This window comes from Homalodisca vitripennis, chromosome X (genome assembly GCF_021130785.1).
Source record: "Homalodisca vitripennis isolate AUS2020 chromosome X, UT_GWSS_2.1, whole genome shotgun sequence".
Classification (NCBI taxonomy): Eukaryota; Metazoa; Arthropoda; class Insecta; order Hemiptera; family Cicadellidae; genus Homalodisca; species Homalodisca vitripennis.
Window position 1 is genome coordinate 11,859,134 of NC_060215.1, and position 27,743 is coordinate 11,886,876.

A 27,743-nucleotide genomic window follows, 5' to 3' on the forward strand; every position below is an offset into this window, starting at 1 on the left:
TAGAATTACAGCATCATGCTTATGTTGAAAATCTTTAAATTTCTAATGTAAATTTTCTGTTTATTTAGAAATGTTTTTAGAGTTTGTAATAATCACATGCCATTTATAAAAATTTGAAACATGCATAACACATTTAGAACTGGAACTTAAGTAACCGACCATCGTATCCTACCGATTATTTCTAAAGTACACTATGTTTAAAGTCTTGTAGCTAAACAGATGCAAATGTGATAGAAAATTTATTCTTAGGAATAATTTTTTAATTCACTGAATAATCTATGCTTGGTATATGCCAAGATGCCTACCTTGTCCGGCTCATCTGAGTCCTCCCAGGCAATCTTGAACAGGGCTTTCACTTCTTCTGCCAGACCTGTAGAACACAATGACACTTTACATTTTAGAAAAATTATAACATGATCAGTTATCAAAATATTGGAAACACATTCTTGACACATTTTAAACCTGAGAGACATACCTGGTGTACAAGATCACGTGACCATCCATCAAGTTTGAAAACTCTACTACAATTTATAAGCAGACAAATTACAAAATAAATTGGGTATTTGCTTCTGTTGCAGTTATTTGCTCTGAACCAATACAAACAAATCCATCTCAATTTACAGTAGCTATAAACTGGTTACTTCAGACTTTGTGACACATCACGAGTTGTCACATTATTACTAATGTACACTCGACCGCACAAATATTGTTACCTCTCGGTCAGATATAGTACGTACAAGTGACATGCATCTAGTAGGTGTTTCCATTTAACAAGTCAATCTCATGAGTTCCCACTCTCTCACACACTGTAATAAACATCAGATTTTGCATTTCCCTTCGCTACTTACATTACTTAACTGATGTTTACTGTATTACTATCCAGTACAACAATTACTGCAAATCATCCAGTAAATTACTCACTTTTAATCTCAATTCACATTTTAATTTTAAATATGTTTTACCATTTAGTGCATATACCACTTTTCATTAGCCACAATTTGATTTGAATTTTTTAATCAAATTAAATTCAGTTTATCATTTAACAACAATATGCTATCATTTGAATTGAACTGATATCAAATAATAATTCAACCAAATTTACCAAATCAGAATCGAGTAAAAAGAGCTGAGAAATCAAGATTTCTTGATTCAATTACGAATATTGCGATCATGCAATTTTTAACATATCCAGCCCCCCCCTAAAATTTATATTCCATTAAAGTTCGGAGATGGTAAACTTACCAATTCTTGCTCCGCTGTTAGCAGCAAAATATATTCTCGGAATCTTGAGTTTCCGGGCCAGCTCAGAAGCCAGGTTAAAAACGATGTCTTCTTTTGGTCCAAATGAACCGATGAGGTAAGTGATGTCATTAGCTATCAGAATGAGGTCTCTTCCCTCCGGATATTCAGGTGTGTTCAGCGTAAGCTTCCAAGCCACCATGCCCACCTATAACGCAATAAAATTTCATTAATTCACATTCAAAAATCTTGATTGCTGAAACTCATTTTAAGTTACAGCATTTTGTCTTTAATACTGAATTAAATAGTCAATCTATTTGAAAAATTAGTCCAAGAATGTCAGTGTACCAATAAGAATAGTTTGCATAAAACTTACACTGAAAATATTTGTGATAATGTTGTTGATATATATGTTTAAAACTTGTACTGAACAGATGTCAGCATTTTTTTCTAAATTGCCAATGTATCTATGGCATGGGCGCTCGGATTTCTTAACTTTACTGACTGTACATTGTAACAATAGCTTCAAAATTCCTTAGAATGAATTTAGGAGGTTTGCTGAATCAAAATAAGGACTTTTTGGTTGCCTGTGGCCGTGAAGTTGAACAACAACCTGATGTTTGTTTACATTCATTCTTTGTTAGTATTGTATTGTGTTTACATTGTATTCATATGAGTTTTATGTATTCCTTCTAATGAATGATTAGTTTTAAATTTAGGGTATTGAAAAGGTTAAAACAACCAAATTATACATTTTTCAAATGTAGTTCAATCAGCATCAGTTAAAAAGGTGATAAAAGTTACCATTTCTGATTTAATATTTTGACATTTCCCTTCCTCACTTTTTGATACTCCCTAAAACTGGCGTGATAGATAATCAACATTTGTTATGGGAAATTTCTGTATCAATTTCACACAAAACTATGTCATTAGTTTAAACAATGTACATTGGCTGTCAACTCTCCAACTCTATATTGATACTATGGCTAGCAATCATAGATTATATTATCTTGTATGATTTTGTAATGCATTTCTTATAGTAGTTAATTCATTTTACTTGATAAATTCCAAAATTATTATCATTTTCTTAAACATCATTTACATTTTAACTTTACTTTATAAGTTTGTGTTTAGTTTTATATGCACTATTAATGTTTTGAGTGTCTTTTGAATGTTTTTCAATTTTCTGAAAAATTTATTCACTCAGCACTGATCTATATCCGTTACTTTCTCTGATTGGTTTGCAAAATTAAGAGAATTATAATGCATAAAACATAACACAGAGAATACAAACATAACAGAGAAAGGACCAATACAAAATTTTTGATATGTTTTACTTTCTTGATGATTAAAAGCACAACACTTCAAAATGTCTTTTGAAAAGTACAAAATAATACATAAATCACAATTTTCAAACATTATACTAATAAAGGTTTCTGTATTTACATCTATGACTTGTGTAACAAAGACAACCTTGCTGTTGAAAGAACTTTGTAAATAAAAAGTGTACAAGTATTGGTATATTTATTTTAGTCGTATATAGCAAATAACCAATGTAAGCTCCATACTCAAAGAAAGGACAAGTTAACTTTGGTGGATTGGAACTCAAGCTAACTAGATAAATGGAAAGATTGTTGCATAACACAAATACAAGGCAATATTCATACAGACACGTACAAGATATTATGTCTAATAGTAACTTTACAGTAGTACTCACGTTGTTTTCTCCCGGTAGTCTCTTCTGTTCTACCAGACTAACTTGATCATCCTCTCCAGTCTCCAACACCAGTTCCACACAATCCATCACAGAGATTGGCTTCACTATTGCCTCTGTAACACAACACAATGAGGAACCTGTGTTTACATTTCTACATCTTCATCACTTAACTTTTAACCCTTTAACCGCCACATTTCTGGATTTTCAGTGACACCCGAGTGCTGGGCTTACTAAGACCCGCACAGCACAGAATATTTTTTCCCATTTTTAGAAGATTTTGGCATAACATGTTAAATATGTTATTTAAAGTTTAATGAATAGAGTAAATAATTAACAATGTTTACAAACTTCTCAAATAATGTCAATTTGTCAAATGATTACAACATATTACCTCTATCACACAACTATCTATGAACACACATCAGAAAACAACTCACAAAATATCAACGTAACCATTCCCAACTCCAACTGGACAACAATCTTCTAGACATTTCTAACATAGTAGAACACCAATTAACACAATATAACAGCTGATACAACAAAAATAAAACAGCTGATAATATGAAAACAAATATACTTGGGCGGATGTTTGCTAAGCTATAGCTGCACGATATATCTCGGGCGTGGCGGTTAAAGGATTAAAACAGAGATATTCTTTGTTTGAAGATTGTTATTGACAACAAATGATAATAAAGGATAATACAATTTCAGACATTTGCCATCATATTGTACTATTTTTCTTCTACCAAAACTAGTACTATTTCATTTTAATTATTACTTTAAACTACTTTCTTGGAAAGAAAACCACAGGATTTGTTAAAATAAAATAAGTGGACAGTGATAATTCCTACTTAAATCTAGTTCTCATAGGTTTTTCATTAAAAGTGTATGAATTTAAGCGTAAGCTTAAATGGTATATTACCATTCGGCCTCTCTTCAATGAACTCTTTCCAGAGTTTCTCGGTCATCTGGCGGAACATGTCAGGCAGATCGTACACATAGGTAGTGCCTTGGCTCTGGGCCTGGAATCTCTTCTGCTGAAGGTAGTCCTTAGTGAGGTAAGGAGTAGACACGGGCATGCCATGCATAGGGCCCTGCTTGGCTCCGTAGCTCTCCAGTCGGATCTGTTAAGAGATACACATTATAATTCTGACGGAGCACGCCAAACAGGTCTTCGCCAGATTAACAAATTAAATTATTGAAATCCACTTGAAGTAACTGTACAAATATGACTTTTGGTGGCAAGTATATTGCATTTGTAACATAGTTAAGACTTACCACCCCAGTCTTGGAATCAGTGACTTCTTTGTACAGGTTAATGTCAAGGTAGTATCCACTGTCATTGGCCAGGCAGAGACGAACATTGGATGTTTTAGCGTTGGGTGATGGTCGGATGGTCATCCGTAGTTCTGCCTGCAGCACTCGGAGTTTCCATAGCCGAGGGCCATAACGCATCACCATACTCGTTACACTCTCCTCTATCTGCACATAAAGGGGTAGGTTATTTATTACAACACCTACATTTGGTACCTAAGCACTTCTCAAGGAATAAATGATGATGAATGCTGAAATTTGAAAATCTATTATTATTGTGTTACCCGATCTTTGTATATTTTTGGTGCTGCATTGAACAGAGGGTATATTTTGTGAGTATAGACTGCAAGACCTGTATAAAGTGGGAAACGAGTTGTTTCATGTAATTTACTTAGCATACAGTTATATCCTTAATTTCATATACTGATGTTATTATATTTCCAGGTTTGTCTTAAACTCATAAGGCAAACCCTGTCAGTATGTCTTTAACACTAAGGTCTTTTTTATAGACCATTATGTGAGATGTGTACTTAAAAGGATAGCTGTCATAGAATTGTAAAAGTTAATATCATACCTCCCATGACTTCTACATATATTAATTGAATGAGATATATTATAATGGTTTTGGGACTATGAAGTATTCTAAAGAAATATAAACAATTAACATTAAAAAATATCAATATGAACTAAAGTTGATAAAATGCAATTAAAAAAAACCTATATATTTATTTACTGCTTCTATCGTTATCATATTTAGTTACCCAATTTTGACAACTGTTTAAACCTTGTACAGCAAAAAGTAATTTAAAAGAGCCTGTTAACATTTTTCCTAGCTTTCTATAATTTGATGTTTGAAAAGCAAATAATACCAACACTTCAATACTGAATAATTTACACCTCTGCAGAGAAATACATAATATTACAGGACCTAAACTAAATATCATGAGAAAATACTATTGTGATTACCTTAATATGAGTTAATAAAATTAATCATTATCTAAATATCTCAGGTAATAAATACCCTTTTACATTCTTTATGAGAAATAATCTTTCAAAACGGCCTGTACTTATTCAAACACAGCTATGGTATAAAGTAGGATGTATACCTTGGCAGGGTCCATGATTACGGTGGGCACAAAGTTGAGGAAGATGTGGTTGCAGTCAGTGCGCCGGGCCTGAGGATGACTGAATGCAACCTCCAGTTCATCCATCGCCTCCAACAACACTCTCTCTCCCTCATTCTGCAGATACTCGAAGGAGGCCTCCTTTGTGATCAGGTCTGAGTGTCTAATAATAGACCTGATGAAGAATCTGTAGTCCGTTACGGCTTGTCCCTTTGCCACCTTACAGTAAAAATGGCATAAAGTGTCAGCAGTAAAGATCACAAAGATGGAAAAGCTATATATCGCCTATTATCTCTTTTGAATTATAAAAAAAATAACGGTATAACAGACATTGCTTAGTGACAATCATAACTTAGTATTAATTAGTACTATTTAATTTTAATCAGTAAATAAGCTTTACTGTGATGTTAGCTTGTAAATAATTTCACTTGTGACACTGCTCATCTGTATCTTGTGAACAGTTTGTGAATAAAGATATTACGATCGATTGACACATTGGTTAAGATTCACAAGCATTTAAAAAGAAAGCAGTGTTGTCAATTTGTCGAGTCTTTTGTTGTGAACTACTAGAAATCTATAAATAATAGTGGAAAACGGTAATGAAACAGAACGTCTGCATTTGATGCGTGACGTGCTGCATTGTCTAATTATTCATTCATACAGAAAAAGAAGAATTGCGCTTGTAATCAATCAATTGCATATTACAGTGAAAGTCCAAAATCTTTTCTGTACAGTTGTATAACTATTGGCTAAAAAGTATTGCTTTTGAGCGTGCAAAAATGAACTTGTCATTTCAAGTCTCCAAAACTCTATCGGGAGGGGGCATTGGTTTATTGTAACAACGAAACAAGCTAGGCATAACTAATAGGCAAAACAAACTTTTTTTTTAATAAGGCCCCCTGTCTATAAAATCCGTACAGTCATTTAGTTAAAATATTCAAACTAGAAAAATAATTAAAATGCTGTTTTGTGACTTGAATTATACTGTACATATAAATATACAATTATACTGGCAAAGTAAACAAAACAAAATGGTGGAGCAAATACCTTTGCTTTCCCGAGATATAGGTACATCTTGCGGTTGGCAGTGGGAAGAGCTTCTAGGTCGTAAGTCCTCATACGATTCAACTCGAGTTGGAACGCCATACCAGGCTCCAGGTGACGGTAGATACGATCCTCTTCAAAGTTGTTACAATTGCGGAACGTGAACAGCTTAGGGAACTGCCGTCTGAACAATCAATACATTTCAAGTATCAGTATACCTTTGTTCCTTAACCCATTGGCATAGCTCTTGTCTCCTGCAGTAGCAATTAAAATGGACAAAATAACAGCATTCTATTTAACTCATTGTAGGTTTAATTTACGAGTGTAGCAATGAATTTTGGCTCTAACATTCTTCTTCAAAATAAAATTATCTACAAATTGAGATCTAATATTTTTCCTACACCAATAAAACTGTTTTCATAAGTATACAAAACTCTTTTCAAATACTTGGCTTTGTGGACAAGAACTATTTTGGTATATTTTATTTATGGCTTTACTGAAAATAAACATCATTTTGTAAATAAAACTGGACATTTGAAAAGTAATGCAAAGGATAAATATTTACTGAAGAATTTTATCTTTCAACACACAAAAATTCTATGTTTATGGTTTTTCTTGGTTTTAGTTACAAGTGACAAAGTACAAAAAACCAAAATTAGGCACAGAAAAATATATTAACACCTAAATTTACAATACATATACAGACTAAGCTGTATAGAACAAATATGTCCAAGGCTAAAAATGGCAGATCAACACACAACATAAATGGAGGTAACTTACTGTTTACTAAACTCACTACACATTATTATTTAAAATACTAGCTGTTTCCCGCGGCTTCGCACGCTTTTCATAAGTTTTGCCCGCGTATGAGCATTTCTGGTTGAAGTAAATTATATTTCCAACCCCGATGTAGATTTTACCTTGATGTCACGATCAAGAAAATATGTCAAAAATGTATTGTACATGCATAATGTATTTTATTACAAAGTGGTCTACCACTCAACCTTTAAGTTCAACCAAAAATTTAGTTTAGACAATTATACATCATAACTTAGCGCCTTCAAATAGTGTTTCACTGTTTAATATACGTATCTATCTCGTAATTGCAGGTTATAATGTGCAGGCGCTTTGAAAACTTTTCTTCATTTTATTCGTTTATATTCACGACATAAGCGAATAATTCAGATAATAACTATCCTATCTTCTAAGTTAGACTAAATTACGGATACATGTGAAATTTGATTGAAATTGGTTCAGTCGTTTTGGAGTTTATTGGCAACATACATCGTGACTCAAGATTTTTATATATATAGATAATACAATATATGTGATGTATGACTGTAAGTGTAAATTCTGTGTAAAACAGCACAAAACACTAACCAAATAAATAGCTAATAATTGTGCTATTGCGCTGACTTAATTCTAAATACAACACAAACTGTCAACAGTGAATTTCATTGTGATCAAGTTGATTAACTTTGAACTATGTTGCATAAAACATTAGATACAGGATTTTAGTTTCGTAACTGAGATAGTGACATGTATCGAGAGATAAGTTAGTCCCACATAACACTTTAAGTCCGAAGCCTAGCAGCAAAACCATGCAGATTTTTAAAAATTTATGTAGGACTAAGAAAAACAGAATAATAATATAATCAAGTCAAATATACAATTAAAAGACAATATTTTAGGAGTTTGACACTGTTTTGAACAGAATATTGTTTGCTGCTGCATAATGGTCAACAATGTGAAAGTTACAGGTTCAAAATTATTGTTTGCTACAAAATTGTGTGCTATACAATTTGTTTTTAAACATTTATTATCAAAATCACAAAAACATACATTTGTATTCCAATAACTGTTGAAAATTGTATAGTTTCATACACACTCAAAATCTGAAGTGCATTGAAAATGTTATCTTCAGGTTTTATTTAATCTATCAGTCAAGTCAAAGCACAGTTACTAACAGTATATTAATATGTAATTTAAAAAAACAGTAGCAGTCGTGGGACTGCCGATAGGAGTGAAAACAGAACTATTAAGTTGAGAGTAATTAACAATACGTTATAGTAGCAGTACATCTGTAATTGTAAATGTGACGCGTTTTTAATTTTCCAATTTTAAAATCCACGAAAAAATATTATCAAATAACTAGAAATCTATTTTACAACGCTAGTAAGATAAATCTTATACCGTAATAATACTCATTTCATGATGAAGAGGTTAAATATTAAAAACATAATTAAAATGAATAATGCTAAATTTTAAATACAAATATTCGTACAAATATTAAAAATGTTTAAAAATATATTCGTTGTTTTCATTATTCATTTAACTGTATAAAAATATTAATATGTTTCATACTCACTTGTAACTTCCCACGTGGTCAATTTAACTTTACTTACGGATAAAGTATATAATTGCAATAACAATTAAACCCACAATATTTTTAAAACTAATAAATTAGCTAAATTAACTTGGTTCTTTCGTAAAGGTATTTTTATTGCACAATAAACTAATTTATTGAGTTAATACGGTATCAGTGAGCCAATGCGCCAACTACAGTTCCGGCAGAAACGTTCACTCATCACTTCATACGCTACTACAGGCTAAACTAAACTTCCAATAAAAAAATGATAAATTACAAAAAAAATATTCATCTATTTTCACACAACTTTCTCGCTGACAAATTTTTTCTGACCAAAAAATAAAAAAAAATCCTCGCTTACTACTTTTTTCTTGTCATTGTAAACGCTATGTAAAATGTAAACAATAATCAAAATTATTTCGAAATTTTTTTAATATTTAAAAATGTAACCAATAGATTGCCAATATTAAGAGCTTTAATTTGACGCATCTTACAGAATTGTACGACATTGGCTTCACTTTTAAATCGCGAGAGGAAGCCGTAAAGGTCACTGATTTTCGCAGTCTATTTTCATACTCCGCCGGGACAGTTTTAACACAGCGAGACTGACTTTTTCATGCAGGTTAGTAGTCCGCGGCCAAGTCTACGGTTAAAAAAACACAGCGAGACTGACTTTTTCATGCAGGTTAGTATCATTAGCATGTCGGTGACGCGAACCGAGGATTTTACCCTCTACCAAAACGCTCAACGCGCCTAAAGAAGTTTTCACTTCAATAAGGAATAGAGGAATATGTGGATAAGGGGAGAACTTTAAACAATAATGTTAAAATTAGAACTGGAGATAAAATGGTCATGGATCCTCTTGAAGTTAGTAATCTTTTTGAAAACTATTTTAAAAATATAGATCAGAATAAATATAGAAATCTTAATATCACTGAATCTATAAATCTAAATCTTTCACATAATATTGATATTTCCAATTTAATAAACTATACAATAAAGAAATACTTTTACCTTACAGAACCCTACAGAAGAGTTTTAAGACTCTTCTATTCCTTTGTTATTTGAAACATATAAAAAAATGTCTAAATTTTGAACCATCTACAACTTTGTCCCTTTACGCTGACAATGTGAATTTGAAAATATCAGGTAAATCAGAGAAAGAAATATAAATTTGAGGTACATTAGAGCTGGCTGGCTTAGAAAAATTCCTGAATTGTTATAATTTAACTAATGACTCTGATAAAACAACAGTAATGAGCAGTAATATGACGTTGCTCAAGTTACAGTACTTATAGTATTTAAATTTTTAGTGTCAAAGTAATTTTAAAGTTTATTTAAATTAATTCTATAGACTAGCTGGTGCTGAGTTTTATTTAAAACTAATTCAAGAATTATACAGGTTACATTGAATAAATAGGTATTACTTTACTGCTGCAGATGAATTAATTAAATTAAACCGTCTAAATACTCACTAACTTCCCTGATAAAAGCACATGGTTTGGAGCACAATTTTGAAGCCTTATTCTTGCTGCACTGATGACTTGCTTTGACAGTTTCCTGTTGACGACTGCTGACCCCCACCACTCACAAGCTGTTGTTAGTAAGCTTATTGTTTACTAACAATAAGCTTACTGTCTGCTATCTGTCTGTTGTTATCTGCATTACTCATACTGTACTTACTGTACTTTACTGACAGTTGGAGCCAGCCAACCCAACCAGAAAAAACTGAACTATAATATCCTCCAGTCTACACAGCTTAAAAACCCTCCCTCAACTGCAAAAATCTGTCCTGATGGTGAAGACATAGACATGTTTTTTACTAAACATACAGATTTTTACAAAACCATCAATGACAACTTTTTTAGCAATCTTAATGTAGTTAACTCAGCTCCTCCACCAAATTCACCTACTTCCACAGAAGCATTGACTGCAAACGCTACTGAGCAAATTTTTTTAGAAGTTCCTATTTCCACAAAAACCATACCATAGTAAAACACAACTCTACCAACCAAAAACACCAACTGAGGATTTTTCATCAAAACATTGACGGCATAGGAGGGAAAATAAACAGACTAACACATGTTCTAGAACTCACCTGACTTAGTGATCTTAAATAGGAAGTTTCTCATGTCAAAATCAACATCTTGTCTAGTACAATAGACCTCATTCCTACTTGGAAGTGCCCCACAATTATCATGGGTGATATTAATGGGGATGGGCTAAATCATGACTACAGAAATAGAAAGTTAAAAGACATGTTGGCCAGCCATAACATCAGTAGGATAGATCTTCCACCAACTACAGTCACTTTAAACACTGAATCATCAATTGACTTTGTTTGCTCAAACCTTGACAAGAGTAAAATTGACACTGATCTAGTCGTCACTGGCCTATCAGACCACATTGTGAAATCCTCTGTACTATTATTACTCTAAATAAAAAACTACCTCCACCCATTTTATCTAAAAGACACTTCTCACAGGAAAACATGGATTATTTTAAATACCCACTTCATTTAGAGACATGGGAAAACGCTTACAACACCCCTTCTGCAGAAGAATCGTATAACTATTTTCATGAAATCCTCATTCAAATTCTCAATCTAACATGCCCTCCTAAAAAATCCCGACTGAAAAGGAACGCAATATTTAAAGCAACCAATGAAGAGTCGGAAAGATAAAGAAAGTCCTTCCTCAGAGCTCTGGAAATGGAAAGGACAACTGGCTACGATGACCATAAGATATAAACTGCTGACAGAAAAAAAGAATATGACCTCTACTTAAAAAAACTAAGAAAACAGTTAACTTCAGACTTCATTGACAACTCAAACAACAAATAAAGGGCTATCTGGCAGGCTATTAACTACGAAAGATGCAAAAATAGTAGAAAGGACGAATCACTAAAACTTGTAATCAATGAAGAACAAATTAAGAATCCTAATGAAACAGCTGAGTACTTCAACCAGTATTTTACAAAAATAGCTGACTCACTCTCTGCAATGCTGGCCAAGCCATAAATAATCAGTTACCAACATGCAAAGACTATGGCGAAATAACTGACTTCATTTTTCATCCCACCACACCAGAAGAAGTTTCCCATACACTCTCATCTCTGAAATCAAAACCATCAGCAGGTATCGATGAACTCACCTCCACACTACTGAAACACTGCAAGGATGAAATAGTGAGTCTTTTATGTCACATAATCAACCTTTTATTTTCACAGGGCATTTTTCCAACAAAACTTAAACTTGCAAAAGTACTGCCTGTTCACAAAAAAGTCAGCGTAACATCAGTGAAAAACTATAGACCAATATCAATTCTCCCAACAATATCTAAAGTAGTGGAAAAGATCTTACTAAACCAACTGATAACACATCTGACGACTTACAACATCTTGACGACCCAGCAACATGGCTTCCTCCGTGGTAAATCCACAACTACAGCTATAGTTCAACTGTCAGAATTCATCATCGACCAACTTGAAGAGAGTACAACTGTGACTGCCATGCTCCTGGACTTCAGTGAGGCTTTTGACTGCCTAAACCACTCTCTACTTCTCCAAAAAGTAGGGAACATGGAGAAGTTTTATTCTGCTAACAAATGACCTTCCAAGCTATCTTCTTGACTGGGCCCAAGCAATGCTATATGCAGATGACACAGCCCTTCTTATTGCACAAAAAGACTCAATATCCCTCGAATTAAACTCTTTTATAGCCTTGAATATGACCAAACAATACTGCCAACATAATAATCTTGTTCTTAGTGACAGCAAAACACAGCAACTTATATGGAAAGGCCGAAGAACCAGTAACTACTATGGCTTACCAGAAATAGCTCAAGATAAAGAAGCAAAGTACCTCGGCATTATAATAGATGACAAGCTATCTTGGAACCCACACATTGACGATCTCTGTAGTAAGCTTAACTCCGGTATTTATGCTCTTTAAAGAGTAAAAAGTTCTTGTAACCAAGATACTACCAGGACAGCATATTTCTCTCTAGTTGAGTCCCACCTGAGGTATGGATTATTAGCATGGGGCAACTCTTTAGCAAGAAACAGGGACCGTGTTCTAGTTCTGCAAAAAAGGCTATTCGAATATTAGCAGAACTAACCCTTCACGAGTCATGCCGTCAGGCCTTTGAAGAACTTGGAATCCTGACAGTGGTCTCACTCTATATTTGCGAGGTCACCTGCTACACAATAGCTCAGACACCTGACCACCTAGATAACAATCATAACTATAACACAAGAAACCCATATGACTATGCCCTGCCAACGCACCACCTCACCCTGTTTGAAAAGAAACCTACCTACATGGGAAGAAAACTTTTCAAATCAACTCCCAGAAGATCTGAAGAGACGTAGAGAAGACAAGTACTTCAAGACATGACTCAAGACCTGGCTGCTACAGAAATCTTTTTACACCCTAGAAGAATTTTTCAATGCCTGACTATTTATGGTAACATTTCTGTACCATATATAAACTTAGCTTCATTATCTCTTTCAAACTCTAACTGTTACCTATTTATATCTTCTTGACTGATTTCAACTAAGCTATTATTGTATACACAATTTTAAGATATGAAATGTACAAATCTTTAATAACGACGCTATTACTGTACTCTATGTTCATGTAAATAAGAATTTTGATTGATTGATTGTACTGTCAACTAAATTCTTTGACAGCTCCTGAGAACTTCATTTACTTCCAGTAATAACAATGAATGTTATTTATTTGATTTGAAAAGACTATTAATTTGGCTTTACAACCAAATAAAATAGTAGAGCATAAAAGTTGCCAAAATATTATTGTAATATGTGTTGCTTTTGATTTTGATTTTCTGCTCTGTTGATGTGGTCTGTAGCATTTTCTTTCTTTAGCATTTTTACTAAATTAATAGAAATAAATATCTGTTGGCTGGAAAACCCAATCCATTTTATTAATTTTGACCAAATATTTTAGTAATATAAACCCACAAAACTGTCAAAAACTCCTTTGACACATGTGGTATAGGAGCAAAGCACTCTTCAATAGCTTGTACAGGCCCTTGCAAATATTGGTCATACTTAACACTTAGAGTGCTAATCCCGTAATTTTACGGAACGGCGAAACTTCCGAAGAATGCTAATCCCGTAGTTTTACGTGGTTGTCATTTCAATTGGTATTATATTACATTGTCCGTATTTAAACGGGTTTTGCCTACTCTACAATGTTATTTGGGTTTTTAGTTACACAATTCACCGCTAGAAAGCGTCAGATGTATTGTATGAGCTTAATGACAAAGCAACTTCGGTCGCGTTGTTTACGTGCCGCTAACGTGACGTTCGTTGCAGCCGGCAGTCGATGTCGCAATCATGGTTTCTCGCAGCTTGAACGACGTTGCGATCAGTGATGTATTAGATAAAGATAATTTTATTGGAGTAGATAGTATTTTTGACGATTCTGACATTGATCCTGATTTAATGGAAGAAGATTAGACACATACTTCAGGTAAGAATAAGTAAGTCTATTTATCATATAAACATCAGTCTAAAAGTTTGGTTATGTTATTGTTTTCGTGAATCAAACTATAATTTGTATTATAATAAATTAACTTTATACAACTAATATTTTATTCTTATGAATAAAATAAAAATATATTCATATTTTACATAGTATATTATTATGTTACAGATGCTGAAAACAGTGCTGACAGCGAAAGTGATGCCGACGCATCAATATGACGGCATAGTTTTTTGTCAAAAAACTACAAAACATAAAAACATGATTTGTATTATTCAAAGGACAGTTTATATTTGTAAATGGGTCATTGTAAATAATTGTATGTATGCTTAGTTTAGTAAGTTAGATAAAAAAACTGTCTCAAAAAATAATTTTTTTTTCCAAAAATATATGTTTTTAAAAAACATTTTTTATGTGTAGTTTTTAAAAAAACCACAAAAAATCTCACATTAAAAGAAAGACGAAAGTAAGCTGAATTAAGGTATGTAAGTATTTTTCTCATACCTTAAATACTTTTTTTTAAATAAATTTTTGAAAACCACCAAAAACGCCCAGCATTCTACAGAGTTACATGTCATTTAGGGCCAGCACTCAAAGTGTTAATGTGCTAGAATATCAGGTAATGACTTTAAAAACCTTTGTACCACCTGGAAATGCCAAAAAGTGCTGTTAACTCCCAGCAACTAATCAGCACTAGCAAACAACAATAAAGATGGCAGTTCTAGGTTAAACATAATACAAAAAATGGAAGATATCCAAACAAAAGTAATAATTTTCAAGAGGGGGATAATCTAGAGTTTAGAGTTTACCCTTATTTCAGCAGAGGTTAGAAATGTAATTCTAGCAGAAAACAACCAACAAAACAATATTGCAAATATGAGCCTATTAAACACTCATCTGACTCAGCAGACTTATAAACAAAATAACAACAACAAACTCAGTATGAAGCGAAAATAGAGTAATTGGAATGTAGACCAGAAGATTTAATTAAAAGAAACTCCATTCTAGTTAAGACACTAAATGAGGTTGATCAGAAACTGGCTAATAAAAGGCTGCAGAAAGAAAAATTTATCAAAATGTTTGAGGAACATGATCGAAACATTGTGACATCAAATTATGAAAAAGAAAATATGAGGAATGATAAGTAAATAAAAAAAATACTGAATTTCCAACACACTCCAAAACATATATGGAGTCAACAACACAAAAATGTGACTAAGGAATAACAACCTAGTCCTCCCCCCCCTCCTCCCCAGAAAAAGCTATTAGAATGATGATTAATTCTCATCAACTGGAACATTGTAAACCCCTTTTTATTTAATTAGAAATTCAAACCATGATTAATATATATGATTTTAAAGATCTATATTTTCAAAAATTCAAAATGTCTAAATTTTACATGAAATACAATGATATCCCTGACAATCTACAATTCTTTAGAACCATCAGTGAATAAGTATCCTCACTAAACTTTCACTAGGCTTCTGTATGATTGGCTTTTGAAGAATTGAATTTTAGCTGCATAACTGTTTATATGGTTTTTGTTGTTATAATGAATATTTTTAGTAATTTCCTTATTTTAAATTAAGACTAAATTTAATAGTTTATGTTTACCTTATAGACTAAACTTGTTACTAGATTGTGGTATTAGTTTAACCTCTCAGTTAGTTTATTTGCTTGTATTTTCATGAAAGCCATGAAATGTATAGTTTAGTTTACAGCATAAAATTTCGTTCTAAATAATTGAATAAGTTATTATTTTATTTCAATTGTTTTTCTTCTCACTTCGCCTAATGGCTGTATTATGACATTGTCAATTATTGTAAAAATCCATACGACAAATAAAGACTTATTCGTTCACGCAATCAATACAGAATGTTGTTCAACATGAGCTTCACAAGTTACAATCGAATTTGTTACGGATTTTATGGAAAATGCTATAAAGATTCGTACCATGTATGGAATCAGCTTACAGTATTAGAATGGCGAGAACACACTGTTACGTTACCTGTTGAGAGCGAGGAAAGTTATTCTGCGAATAGATCTCTGCTTGAGTTCATCTCGGTGCTTCGCGCAGAAGTCGCCGAGCATTTTACTCAGCTTCGAGTCTTCCATGTCCCCGTTGTCCTTCACAGCTATGCACAGGATGTGAATGGGTTCCACCTGAACACGGCACACACACACCACGTGAACAAACTACAATTACTGTGTTGTCAAGTAAGAACTAAACTACACAGTGACTTGCACTCTCCTCAGTTCTGTTATCAGTTAAAGCCTCAGATGCTCTGCTTCATCCGATTCTCTCTGTACACGGCACTACCTGGAGAGTTAATAATCACACTTGTTTGATAGATTAATACATTGATTAATATATATATATATATTATAATTCTTGTTTACAACAGCTGTTTCTCTTTAGGTCTGCTCTAATAGAGGAGTGCTAAGTCGTTCCAGTCGTGGAATCATTGCAAAAATTTACAACAGCTCTACATTGAGAGGGGACAACTAATTAATTATTATTATTATTATTATTAAACATGAGTTTTCAAGCAATTATCAAATAATTATCACTAAATGTTAAGATAATTTCAATAGTACTGTATCTCGGTATAGTAACTTTCATTTGATTAGAATGTTAATTAAAATCAAACTCCATATTAGAGTGATTAAAAATTAAAAAACGTTTGCCAAAGTTGAATTTTATATTAAATTAAGTAAAATGGGTGATGTAAATAAATAGTATGGAAAACAAGATTGGTTCAACACCAAGAGAACCGTTCAACCACTTGTGTTAAGTTATAGCAGTTGCTTCAGTCACAGTGAGTTCATTGTCAAGTACTAGTAGCCGGAGTGGCTCTTATAACTGAATCAACAGCTGATCTTGAGCAATCATCCTCATCACTGAAAGTAGTATTGTTTGTGTGCTGACAAAACAGCTGTTTCTTTGGGTCTGTCATTAGCTAAAGCCTCAGATGTTCTGATTCATCCGATTCTCTCTCTACACAGCACTACCTGGAAAGTTAATAATCACCCTTATGTAACACACTAGAGCTGTCCAGTGTTAATACTGCCACCTTCACGTAAGGGACCGGGACAAGGTGAATTATTTTGTGTTGCCGCTAAAGAGCTAAGAAAGACGTCCAGTTTCCTATTAGTTATAATTATAGTAAAATAAATGTAAAATTTTGCGGGTAAGATTCATATATTGTCCATAGTTCAGTTTGAAATAACATCAAAATAAAATATTTCTATAGCTTCCATTAAATATTTGATGCAGATTGAACTTAAACAAAGTCTGAACTACGCCAGGCTCCACGAATACGAAGCGGTTACTACAGACAGATAGTAGTCGTTCAGTTCTATTCACATGAATCTGGAGCAAATACTACAGGGTCGGGAGATATGAAGCAAGTACTATCCTTTGCTAGCACTTTCATTTTTATTCACTGGAAACAAAGTACTTGCTTAAAAATAAGCGTGACAAAGCAAGTACTACTTTTTATTCACCTCACCCAACAAATCCTTTGTTGCAACAAAATTTTAATTTTCCATTATAATTTTCTTACTATAATTTGGCATAAGGGACTTCAGATACACTTAATCAAATTTATTATAGCATTTTTATGAATGAAGGGTGCCACAAGCCTGGTTTTAGCATGAGAGTTTTGATAGGATATGAAGAGCAGGCTGATCTTTATCAGATTGGAAGGATATTCCTCTTCTTCATCATAGAAACATTAAAAAGAACACACAAGAACCGGATATTTCGTGCACAAACCCACACAAAACTCAACAATCCAATAAAATAACGAACATTAATATACTTTTAGGAAAAGTGAAATTTGCAATATTGAGTATTCGTGAGAAAGAAAGTCTCCGCAACTTGGAGTTCAGAACAGTGCTTTCCGATTGTATACTGTACAAACCCAGTTGAAGAGCAACTGACCGAAACCATACATTGTGCTATGTGAATATTTACAATGCATGAAATTACTGAAATGCGTGTAGCAGAATCGTTTTAGGTCCTTTTTAATTAATGTTTGCAACTCGTCAATCTACAGTTTATTTAACACATTTGGTAGTTTCATTGCTTAACCCCCTTCTTCCCTTGCAGGCCTACTAAAGAACTGGAAACATGAATTTCATTGATAGTTTAGATATAGCATTGTATGTTAACATGATATTAAGTGTAAAATAAATTCAATGAAAGTACAACCTCTTTGTTTCTGAAATTTGTCTCCACTGAACACATCAAACTGAATTTCTCTGTAGTTGACGAAATATCCCATTTTTGAGCGTTCAATTTAATATACTTATGATAAGAATAAGAGGAATATCCTTTAAATCTGGTAAAGATAAGCCTGATCATCCTCTTCTATTAAAGCTCACATATTAAACTCTGGTTTCCTGCCTCTTTTCTTCATAAATAAACTAAATATTACTTACAACAACATACTCTGTTTGAATGCATATAATATACATCCAAAAATTAATCACAAGCATCATGTTATGGAAATTAACCCAAACTACAGCAGTGATTAAACATGTATTTGAATATATAGAACACTCACAAAACAAATATGTAACAAATTAAACAAACATTAAGAAAAATCAGTAAATAGATGCATGAAGAGTATTTCATTTTCATTTTCTTTATTGTACATATTCTTAGAGAACAGAACAAAGGTCAAGAAGAAGTGTTAATGTTATAAATGAGTGTAATAGTCAGTGTTTGTAAATTCATTATGTGGTCTTCATTTAGTCAAGGGCTCTCTCCAGGAATTCTTTCACTGAGTAGAAGGGTCTGTCTTCCAGCCACGCTGTTAGTTGTCTACTCAGTCGTTGTCCAGATACTTTCTTGAGGTGTCCAGGCATATTGTTGTAGAACAAGGCTCCTCTGTAGCTTGGCTTTCTTTCATAAAGACTCAAGTGGTGAGTTGGGAGTGAGAAATCTATTGCGTTTCTGGTGTTATGTTGATGTAGGTCTCTGTGTCTGTCTTGGTTGGTTTTTACTGCATACAGGATGATTTCTCTTATGTACAGTGCTATTACAGTTAATATTTTAAGTTCTTTGAAAGATTCTCGACAGCTATCTTGGTAGTTTAACCCTGCAAGGCTCCTAATCGCTCGTTTCTGTTGTATAAGCACTCTTTCCAGATTTGAGCTTGTTGTTCCACCCCATATTGCCAGGCCATACCTTAGATGTGATTCAAAAAGTGCAAAATATGCAATTTTTGATGTTTTTATCCCACTTGTTTGTTTGGTTCGTCTGATTACATATGTTTCTGAGCTGAGTTTTTTACAGAGTTGGTCTATATGAGTTCGCCAGGTCAGATTCTCATCTATCACTATTCCGAGATACTTTGTGTTTTCTTCTCTCTTCAGTTCAGGTAGTCCAGCCTCGATTTCCTTTTTCCGAATGTTATAGATCATCTGCAGAGTCTTTTTCTCGTTCAACACAAGGTCATTTGAGTAGCAATATTGTTTTGTCATATTAAAGGCTATGTAGGCGTTGATGTCAAGTTGTTCATTTGATTTTTCTGCTACTGTAATGACAGTGTCGTCTGCAAACATAACAGTCTGGCAAGCATCTTTAAGTTGGTCTGGTAGGTCATTTGTTAGTAGCAGGAATAGGACCGGGCCCAACACTGATCCCTGAGGCACACCTCTCTGCATTGGAGTTAGAGTTGATTGAGCTTTCTTCAGAGTATTATTAGAGAGGCATTCAACTTCCACCATTTGTTGTCTGCTCCTTAAATAGCTGTCAAACCAGGCTAGTGCTGTTCCCGTGACTCCAAGAGTATTTAACTTATCAAGTAAGCAGTTATGATTTAAGCAGTCAAAAGCCTTGCTGAAGTCCAAATATAGACTTGTCACCTTAGAGCCCTCTTCCAGTTTGTCAATTATATTTTCAATCAGCTGTATTAGCGCTGTAGTAGTTGATCTGCCTTTCAAATAGCCATGTTGGTAATTAGTTAGTAGATTGTTTTGTTCCAGGTGTAGTAGTAATCTGGTTAAGGCGATTTTTTCAATAATTTTTGAGAAAGTCGGTAGTAGAGAAATGGGGCGGTAGCTGTTAATCTCTGTGGTTGACCCATTTTTGAATTTCGGGTAGACTTTTGCAATTTTTAATTTTGATGGAAAGATGCCTTGTTGAAATGATTTGTTTATTATGGTTGTCAATGGAATGGCTATCTCTTCTTTACAGCTCTTGGCCAGTTTGGCTGAAATTTCATCAATTCCAGTTGATGTTTTTGGTTTGAGGGAATCTATAGTTTTCTTGACTTCTTCAGGAGTAGCAGGATACAATGAGAGTGTTTCAAGGATGTTTGGTTGTAAAATTTGGAAATTTGAGGCAGGGTTGTTTTTTTGGTTATTTTCATTCAATGTTCTTTCTGCAGTGTTTGAAAAAAACTGATTGAAGTTATTTGCAATATCTTTTGGTTCTCTCACATCCCTACCATTCACCTGTAGTACCATTTCGGTTAGTTTTCCATTTTTTTCCTTTCTTTCTTGGTTTATGACCTGCCATAATGCTTTTGATTTGTTGTCCGCTTGGTCAATGAAAGCTGCATTTTGGTCTTTACGAAGTTTTTTGAGCTTTAGGTCATAGTCCTTTTTTCTTCTTGCTACTTCTGCTTTGTCTTCTGGTAGCCCAGAGCGCAGGTACTGTTCATTTGCTTCTATATATATTTTCCTTAACAGCTTGCTTTCCTCATCCCAGACGTACTTTGTTGGTTTACGTTTTTTGTTTGAAGTGACATGTGGACAGGCAATATCTAGAGAATATTGAAGTATATTGCAAAAAGAGTCATAGGCTGCGTCAACATTGTGTATTGTTTGAATTTCTGTCCAGTCTTCATTGCTTGAAGTATAGTTTATAAGACAACAAGAAAGTAATAACATTCTGTTAATATATTGTCAACTTAAACTGCACTATTAATCTAATGCAATCCCATATGAATACATCACAGGCAAACACATTTGCACACACACACTTAATTTAAGAATACCCTCACATTCCCTTTCACCCACAAATAAACATGGCTACTTATAGATAAACTTTTACAGCCTCCTTTTCCCACCTCATTTCTTGTCTACAACAAAAATAGCCTAAAATCCAGCCAGGCAAAAATGTCATTGTGATGTAATTGTTTAAATATCTGGCTCGTCATTGAAAAGCCAATATTTAATCAAAAGCCGAAAATAATCAATAGATTCCCTCCTGACCAAATACACAATCATGCTGCAGTAGGTAGTCGTTCTAAGTAAAAACCACTCAATCCTACATTAAGGGAATGATAAGAGCACATGTAACACTGAACAATTTAGGATTATCCATATATGTGATTCACTCTACAAAATAAAAAACACTCTAGCAAGCAAGTCAACGATTGCGTCTGTTGGTGTCTCACAACAAAAAACAGAAGCAAATCTAAAATTGAATACAGAATCTCATCACAAGGCAAAATTTGAGAGCCTAATTGAATTATTCCATCCCTGCCAATAACATTAGCTTGGTTACAATGTTCTTTTACAAACACAGGGGAATATGTTTAAAAAAGTTCTAGACCACAGGTGTTCCCTAAGAATAACTATGACTGAGAGGGAGCTGGAGCTACCTGGATGTTCTCGTCACTTGGGGTCGATCTGACGTCAGTTGTAGACAACGAGACATTGATGGAGGTGCTGAGTCGAGATTCACTGCCACTCTCCATAGCCTCCAGGATCTTCGGTGAGACCGTGTTTGGAGAAGCAAAGTCCTAAACATTAAAGCTGGACTTAGTCACTTACTTAAAGATAATTTTCTATAATAGGGGTTATTTTTTATTGTACAGTAATGTGCACTCTAATCTTAAACTGAAACTTCATTTTGCGTTTATAGTCTTCAATTATTGGCAGCCACAAATAATTGCATTTGAGAATCCAACTTCCACAATGCTTAACTTACTTATTACTTCAAACTTTGTGGAAAATTACTCCATAAACACAATTACTTTATTTTTATATAATTTGGATGACTACAATTTTCTAGTCATAAAACTTTTATTGAAGGCATATCGTTTCTACACCTTTTTTGTAATGAAACAGAGTTTTATGTTTATTGGGCTTCTAGTTATGATTTTTTTTTTACTCTAAGAAAAACATCTGCTGCCTATGCAGTTTTGGAACATATCCACGAAGTGTAATTTCGGAACGTAGTAATTTTCTGGTCCAGGTCCCAAAAGGGTTAAACTACAACACATCATCTACTACAAGAGATATAGACCCATACCTCCAGTAGATCCAATATTTCGTCAGCATAGTTCTCGAACTGTGCAAAGGATTCAAAGGCAGCCATGCAGCCCGTGCGCTGGAAGCTATGAACGACTGTGGAGCCAGTGGGATCTGTGCTCATAACCTCTGCAGTGACTCCGTTCTCTTTCATGGCGTCAGTCAACTTTTGTCTGTTATGGCATATACATACAACAATCACATTTAACTTGTTCATGACAAAGGTTTATATGATAAATATAAAAATTTTGAATTTATGTAGCAATTTTTCAATGAGGTCAGAATTAGAAAACTTAGATAATAGTTATGCTCAAATTAAAAAAAAAACCATCATGACTTCAATACATATAATATAAAAATAGTATATGTATATTAATAGTTGGTGTAATCTGTACATACCTGTTAGGATGTGATGAAGGCAGCAAAAACTGGAAGTGGATCAGAGGTATCTCTCCAGATAGTTCCAGATGTTGTAAACAAGTAAGGTCGTAAGAAATGTACACTCGTCGTACATATACCTGCAACATGTAATACAAGATTTTACATTTTGAAAATACAGTAAGCATTAAAAACATTATAATTACTTTGTATTTAATATTTATCGTAGTTAAAAACTGATTATACAGCTCATTACACAACCAACCATAAATAACCCATATCTTTTTTCATGAATATGGTTATAGATATGGATATGGTTATGGTTATGGTTATTCTACAGCTGAAACTATGGCTGAATTTCCTGCTAGGGTAAAATTTACAGTCTTGGGTAAAAACTGGAAGTGGATCAGAGGTATCTCTCCAGATAGTTCCAGATGTTGTAAACAAGTAAGGTCGTAAGAAATGTACACTCGTCGTACATATACCTGCAACATGTAATACAAGATTTTACATTTTGAAAATACAGTAAGCATTAAAAACATTATAATTACTTTGTATTTAATATTTATCGTAGTTAAAAACTGATTATACAGCTCATTACACAACCAACCATAAATAACCCATATCTTTTTTCATGAATATGGTTATAGATATGGATATGGTTATGGTTATGGTTATTCTACAGCTGAAACTATGGCTGAATTTCCTGCTAGGGTAAAATTTACAGTCTTGTTCAAAGAGTTCTATTGTTACTGTAGAATATGAAAATGTAATTAATGGCTATGTTTGATGAAAGAATGGAAGAAACATTAATGTGCAGTAAAAATTTTAGTGAGCAGAATATAAATGAAAATCTACCTTTGAGGTTACAAAATGAACTCATAACATTTTTTTTGCGGCTTTGTGAAATTTTAAAACATAACCTTAAATCAATACCTTAAGCTGCCAACTTAAAAGCATTGAAAACAAGAAAGAATTAACCAAGCATTCGCAAGCATTGCTGTCTGCATACAACCACAATTAGTGCCGCAGTTTGACGACCAAATAACAAAGAAGCTTAAATGTAAATTTTAATTTAAAACTACTCACACAACCAAAACTAAAACATATAGTTAATAGAATGTACAATTAAATAATGTTGTAGAGTAATGGTTTATTTAAAATCTGAACTTGTGTTTAGATTACTTAGTTTACTTGATGTAAATGTGCAGAAAATCACCTCAAGAGCTGCGTTGCAGACAGCTCTGTTAGTGTGATAGAAGAAGTCATGGAGGATGTCAAAGATGGATGTCTCGGACTGAATGAGTTTCTGCAGGTTCTCCGGGTGGAAGTCGTGTCCATACATGTCTACGGCAGACAGGAAGATGGACTCCATCTGGTTGTGTCTCAACTCATAGGCAGGCTGGTGAGCAGCTATCAGGACCTGTACATCCACAATACATCCAGTTACTACTGTCACATCCACAATACATCCAGTTACTGCTGTCACATCCACAATACATCCAGTTACTACTGTCACATCCACAATACATCCAGTTACTGCTGTCACATCCACAATACATCCAGTTACTACTGTCACATCCACAATACATCCAATTACTACTGTCACATCCACAATACATCCAGTTACTACTGTCACATCCACAATACATCCAGTTACTACTGTCACATCCACAATACATCCAGTTACTGCTGTCACATCCACAATACATCCAGTTACTACTGTCACATCCACAATACATCCAATTACTACTGTCACATCCACAATACATCCAGTTACTACTGTCACATCCACAATACATCCAGTTACTACTGTCACATCCACAATACATCCAGTTACTGCTGTCACATCCAATGTGTAACTGGATTTTCACAGATGATGAAGTAAAACTTCAAATTCCGAGTATAACCAATTTCAAGAGACAGAAGTCTTGGAAAGTATGATTCACTTTACATTCACATTAGTAAACCCTTACAAGTGGGGTTTTAGCACACTCGCTCCCGCCTCCTGGAAGAGTTAGTCAGACTACTAAACTGACATCATGAGTAAGCTACCCAGTCATTGTCACTTACCATTTTTAATAAGGATTTGAAATAGTTTACAGTATTACATAACTGTTCACATCATATAAAATAATAACATTTTCATGATAATGCTAGTCCAACAAGATGTCCCCAACTACGACACTTGTGGCAAATTACTTTACACTTGTTGCATAGAAACACAATATTTTGTACTATTATCTCTATTCACAAAATATCATATTTTTAAACTGTATGATAAAAATAATGTAAACCTGAGCAATTCTAATCAGCATGAACATCACGTTCTTGTCAAAATAATCAGCAGATTTAAATAATCTGTTTGGATAAAAAAGGCTACCTGAATAAAACAAATTGCAGTAATAAGAAAAAGATAGAAGAATTCGTCTTCTATCGTGACAGAAATAACTGCTTGAAATAGTTCAGAATTCCGCTGATTTCCGAAACAAATGAATACTGTCTACACAAAAACATGGTTGCGTACACATGAAACCACTGTTACATGGACAGTTTACCGATCCAGACTGACATGAGAAACCATGTTTAAGGAATAATAAAAATACTGTACCAACAACTTTTTCAAAAATTATATTCATATCATGCTCTTGAGGAATTAAACGGAGCATAGTACAGTTATAATTTACAATTATGGCTCTAACCCTTGAAAGGGTGACAGGGTAAAGAGAACAGGGTGTGACAGAGGACTTACCTGTCTGGCCCTGAGGGCAACCCTGGAATGTTCGCTGCGGTTGAGAGAGGTGAGCTCGTTGAGAGTGGCTGCCAACTCATCCGTCAGCCCAGGTTCATTGGACCACAGGTGGTCTATGAGCATTGTCACCAACATGTTCTTCTTGGCTACCTACAATCAAAAGGTAATCAAATTTCGATTGGAATACCCGGTTCAAGAGTGGATAATTTTTATTTAAATTAGTGTTTATAACTCAAGAATCTGAGAGAAATACGCATATTAACCCTTCACACGCCATTAATAAATCCATTAACTTTCCTATAACGCCAAGACAAGTAAAAAACTTTTGTTTCTTTCAAGCTAATTCTTATTATAACAAAATTATAAAAGATAAAAGCAAAAAAAGTATAAACAGGGCTTTTTACTTAAAATTAGCGTATTTATTCATAAAAATAAAAAAATAACTGTTTACAAAACTGTTTATTTCAAATAGTTTCCATTTCGTTGAAAAGTGTAATAAATTGAATAGTTTACTTATATTTTACTATAAAACAAGATAAATATTTCAAACTAATCACAATACTACCACACGACGAAGAATACTAATTAGATACGTAATCAACACGCGTGAGTGCGTGCTCATGACGACCGAGAAAGCAGTAATACACGCCACGGATATGTTTGATTATGGCTCCGTAGGAGATACAGAACTGGCGAGCAGGCGGTCGGAGTTAGACAAAGGGTGCTCCTGTCCCCCTGCCGCTAAGTGAAGGTCGTTTATAAATACTTCCTTGGCAACTGAGATAAGCACAGAGCATGCACCGGGCATTTGAAAGGCCTTTTGTGAACTAGCAAACTCTCCAAGAGACAATCTATAATACTGGATATAACTGTATTTGGTGTTTTGGTCAAAATATGCCATTCTAATACAGCCATCTACGCCGTGGGAAGGGTTAATAAGCATATAAGAAATTTCTAAAGTTATGAAAAACCAATTTAAAATAAAACATACTGCAAACTTGACTAATTAGGACCAGAAGTAATCCAGAGAAAATAAAATTTTATAAACCCGTACTGAGAGTATAACTAAAATTAAAGTTGGCTCAGAATAACCATGTACTTGCTACTATCATTACTATAGTTAAAGAACTTTGTCTCTGTTGAGTGCAATGGGTGAGTTGATTAAAGATGAGTACCATCTTAATTCTCGTATTTTGCAAGTGTTCACTCAGACTCAGTTGAGCAATGAGTGGGCTCTTGTGTTGTGAATTTGGTAATTATTTGCGAGTGCCTACTCTAGCTTTTAGATGAATAAAGTTGAGAGCCTACTCACACAATGGAGAGCACACTCGCAGATTGGCCAGTGTGCCCAGTAGCAGACTGAAAACAGTCGAGTGTTTTTTCTCTGCGGTTAGCATAACTGAACGTATGCTAGTGCAGTACAAAGTAAGCAGAAATGCACAAGAAGGTTATTGAGCTTACCAATATTTGAAAATCAATTTGCAGGCATTTAGAAAATCAACCAAAGTAGAGTAAATTCTTTCAAATCTGTTTTATTTTGTTTGCATACAGATATCTGCAAAACATGTTATTATATAATTTTTCCTGAAAACCTCAGTTGCATAGTAGTTAAGGGAACAAAACTAAAATGTAGTTTTTTGGCAAAAGATATACGTGTAAAAAACCCAAAAAATAAGATACAATTTATAGGATGTCATCTTACATTTAAAATTGATAAGTGTTTATGGTAACATTAACATAATATTTGTATGACATCCACCTTTAAGGTAATACAATCGGTTTTGAACGAAATATTTTTAAACAATTTTTACAGAAAATTACGGTTACAGCTATTTAAAATGTCTTTTTTGAAGAAAAAAACAAAAATATTTTTGTCATTCCACGTTAGAAGTATATAAATGATGGGAACATCTTTTATTATACCAATGATTTTTTTTGCCTCCGCCGATAGTGTGCGCTTTGGGTTGTATCATTTTATGAATGTATGAAATAAACTGAATTAAAAACAAATGTGACGATGTAGT

At 33.7% G+C, this 27,743-nt stretch overlaps 1 protein-coding gene across 1 annotated transcript in view; it reads right to left on the reverse strand.

Moving 5' to 3' along the window:
* LOC124368686 (acetyl-CoA carboxylase) overlaps nucleotides 1-27,743 on the reverse strand; it is a 142,096-nt gene that overhangs the window by 18,398 nt on the left and 95,955 nt on the right. The window contains exons 21-33 of the mRNA XM_046825972.1: nucleotides 25,720-25,869; nucleotides 24,187-24,390; nucleotides 22,989-23,107; nucleotides 22,591-22,762; nucleotides 21,938-22,078; nucleotides 16,324-16,478; nucleotides 6,442-6,622; nucleotides 5,377-5,613; nucleotides 4,235-4,438; nucleotides 3,879-4,080; nucleotides 2,957-3,069; nucleotides 1,243-1,447; nucleotides 306-370 (exon numbers count right to left, since the gene is read on the reverse strand). Of these exons, the coding sequence (XP_046681928.1) occupies nucleotides 306-370; nucleotides 1,243-1,447; nucleotides 2,957-3,069; nucleotides 3,879-4,080; nucleotides 4,235-4,438; nucleotides 5,377-5,613; nucleotides 6,442-6,622; nucleotides 16,324-16,478; nucleotides 21,938-22,078; nucleotides 22,591-22,762; nucleotides 22,989-23,107; nucleotides 24,187-24,390; nucleotides 25,720-25,869 (2,148 nt within the window). The remainder of the gene's footprint in view (nucleotides 1-305; nucleotides 371-1,242; nucleotides 1,448-2,956; nucleotides 3,070-3,878; nucleotides 4,081-4,234; nucleotides 4,439-5,376; nucleotides 5,614-6,441; nucleotides 6,623-16,323; nucleotides 16,479-21,937; nucleotides 22,079-22,590; nucleotides 22,763-22,988; nucleotides 23,108-24,186; nucleotides 24,391-25,719; nucleotides 25,870-27,743) is intronic.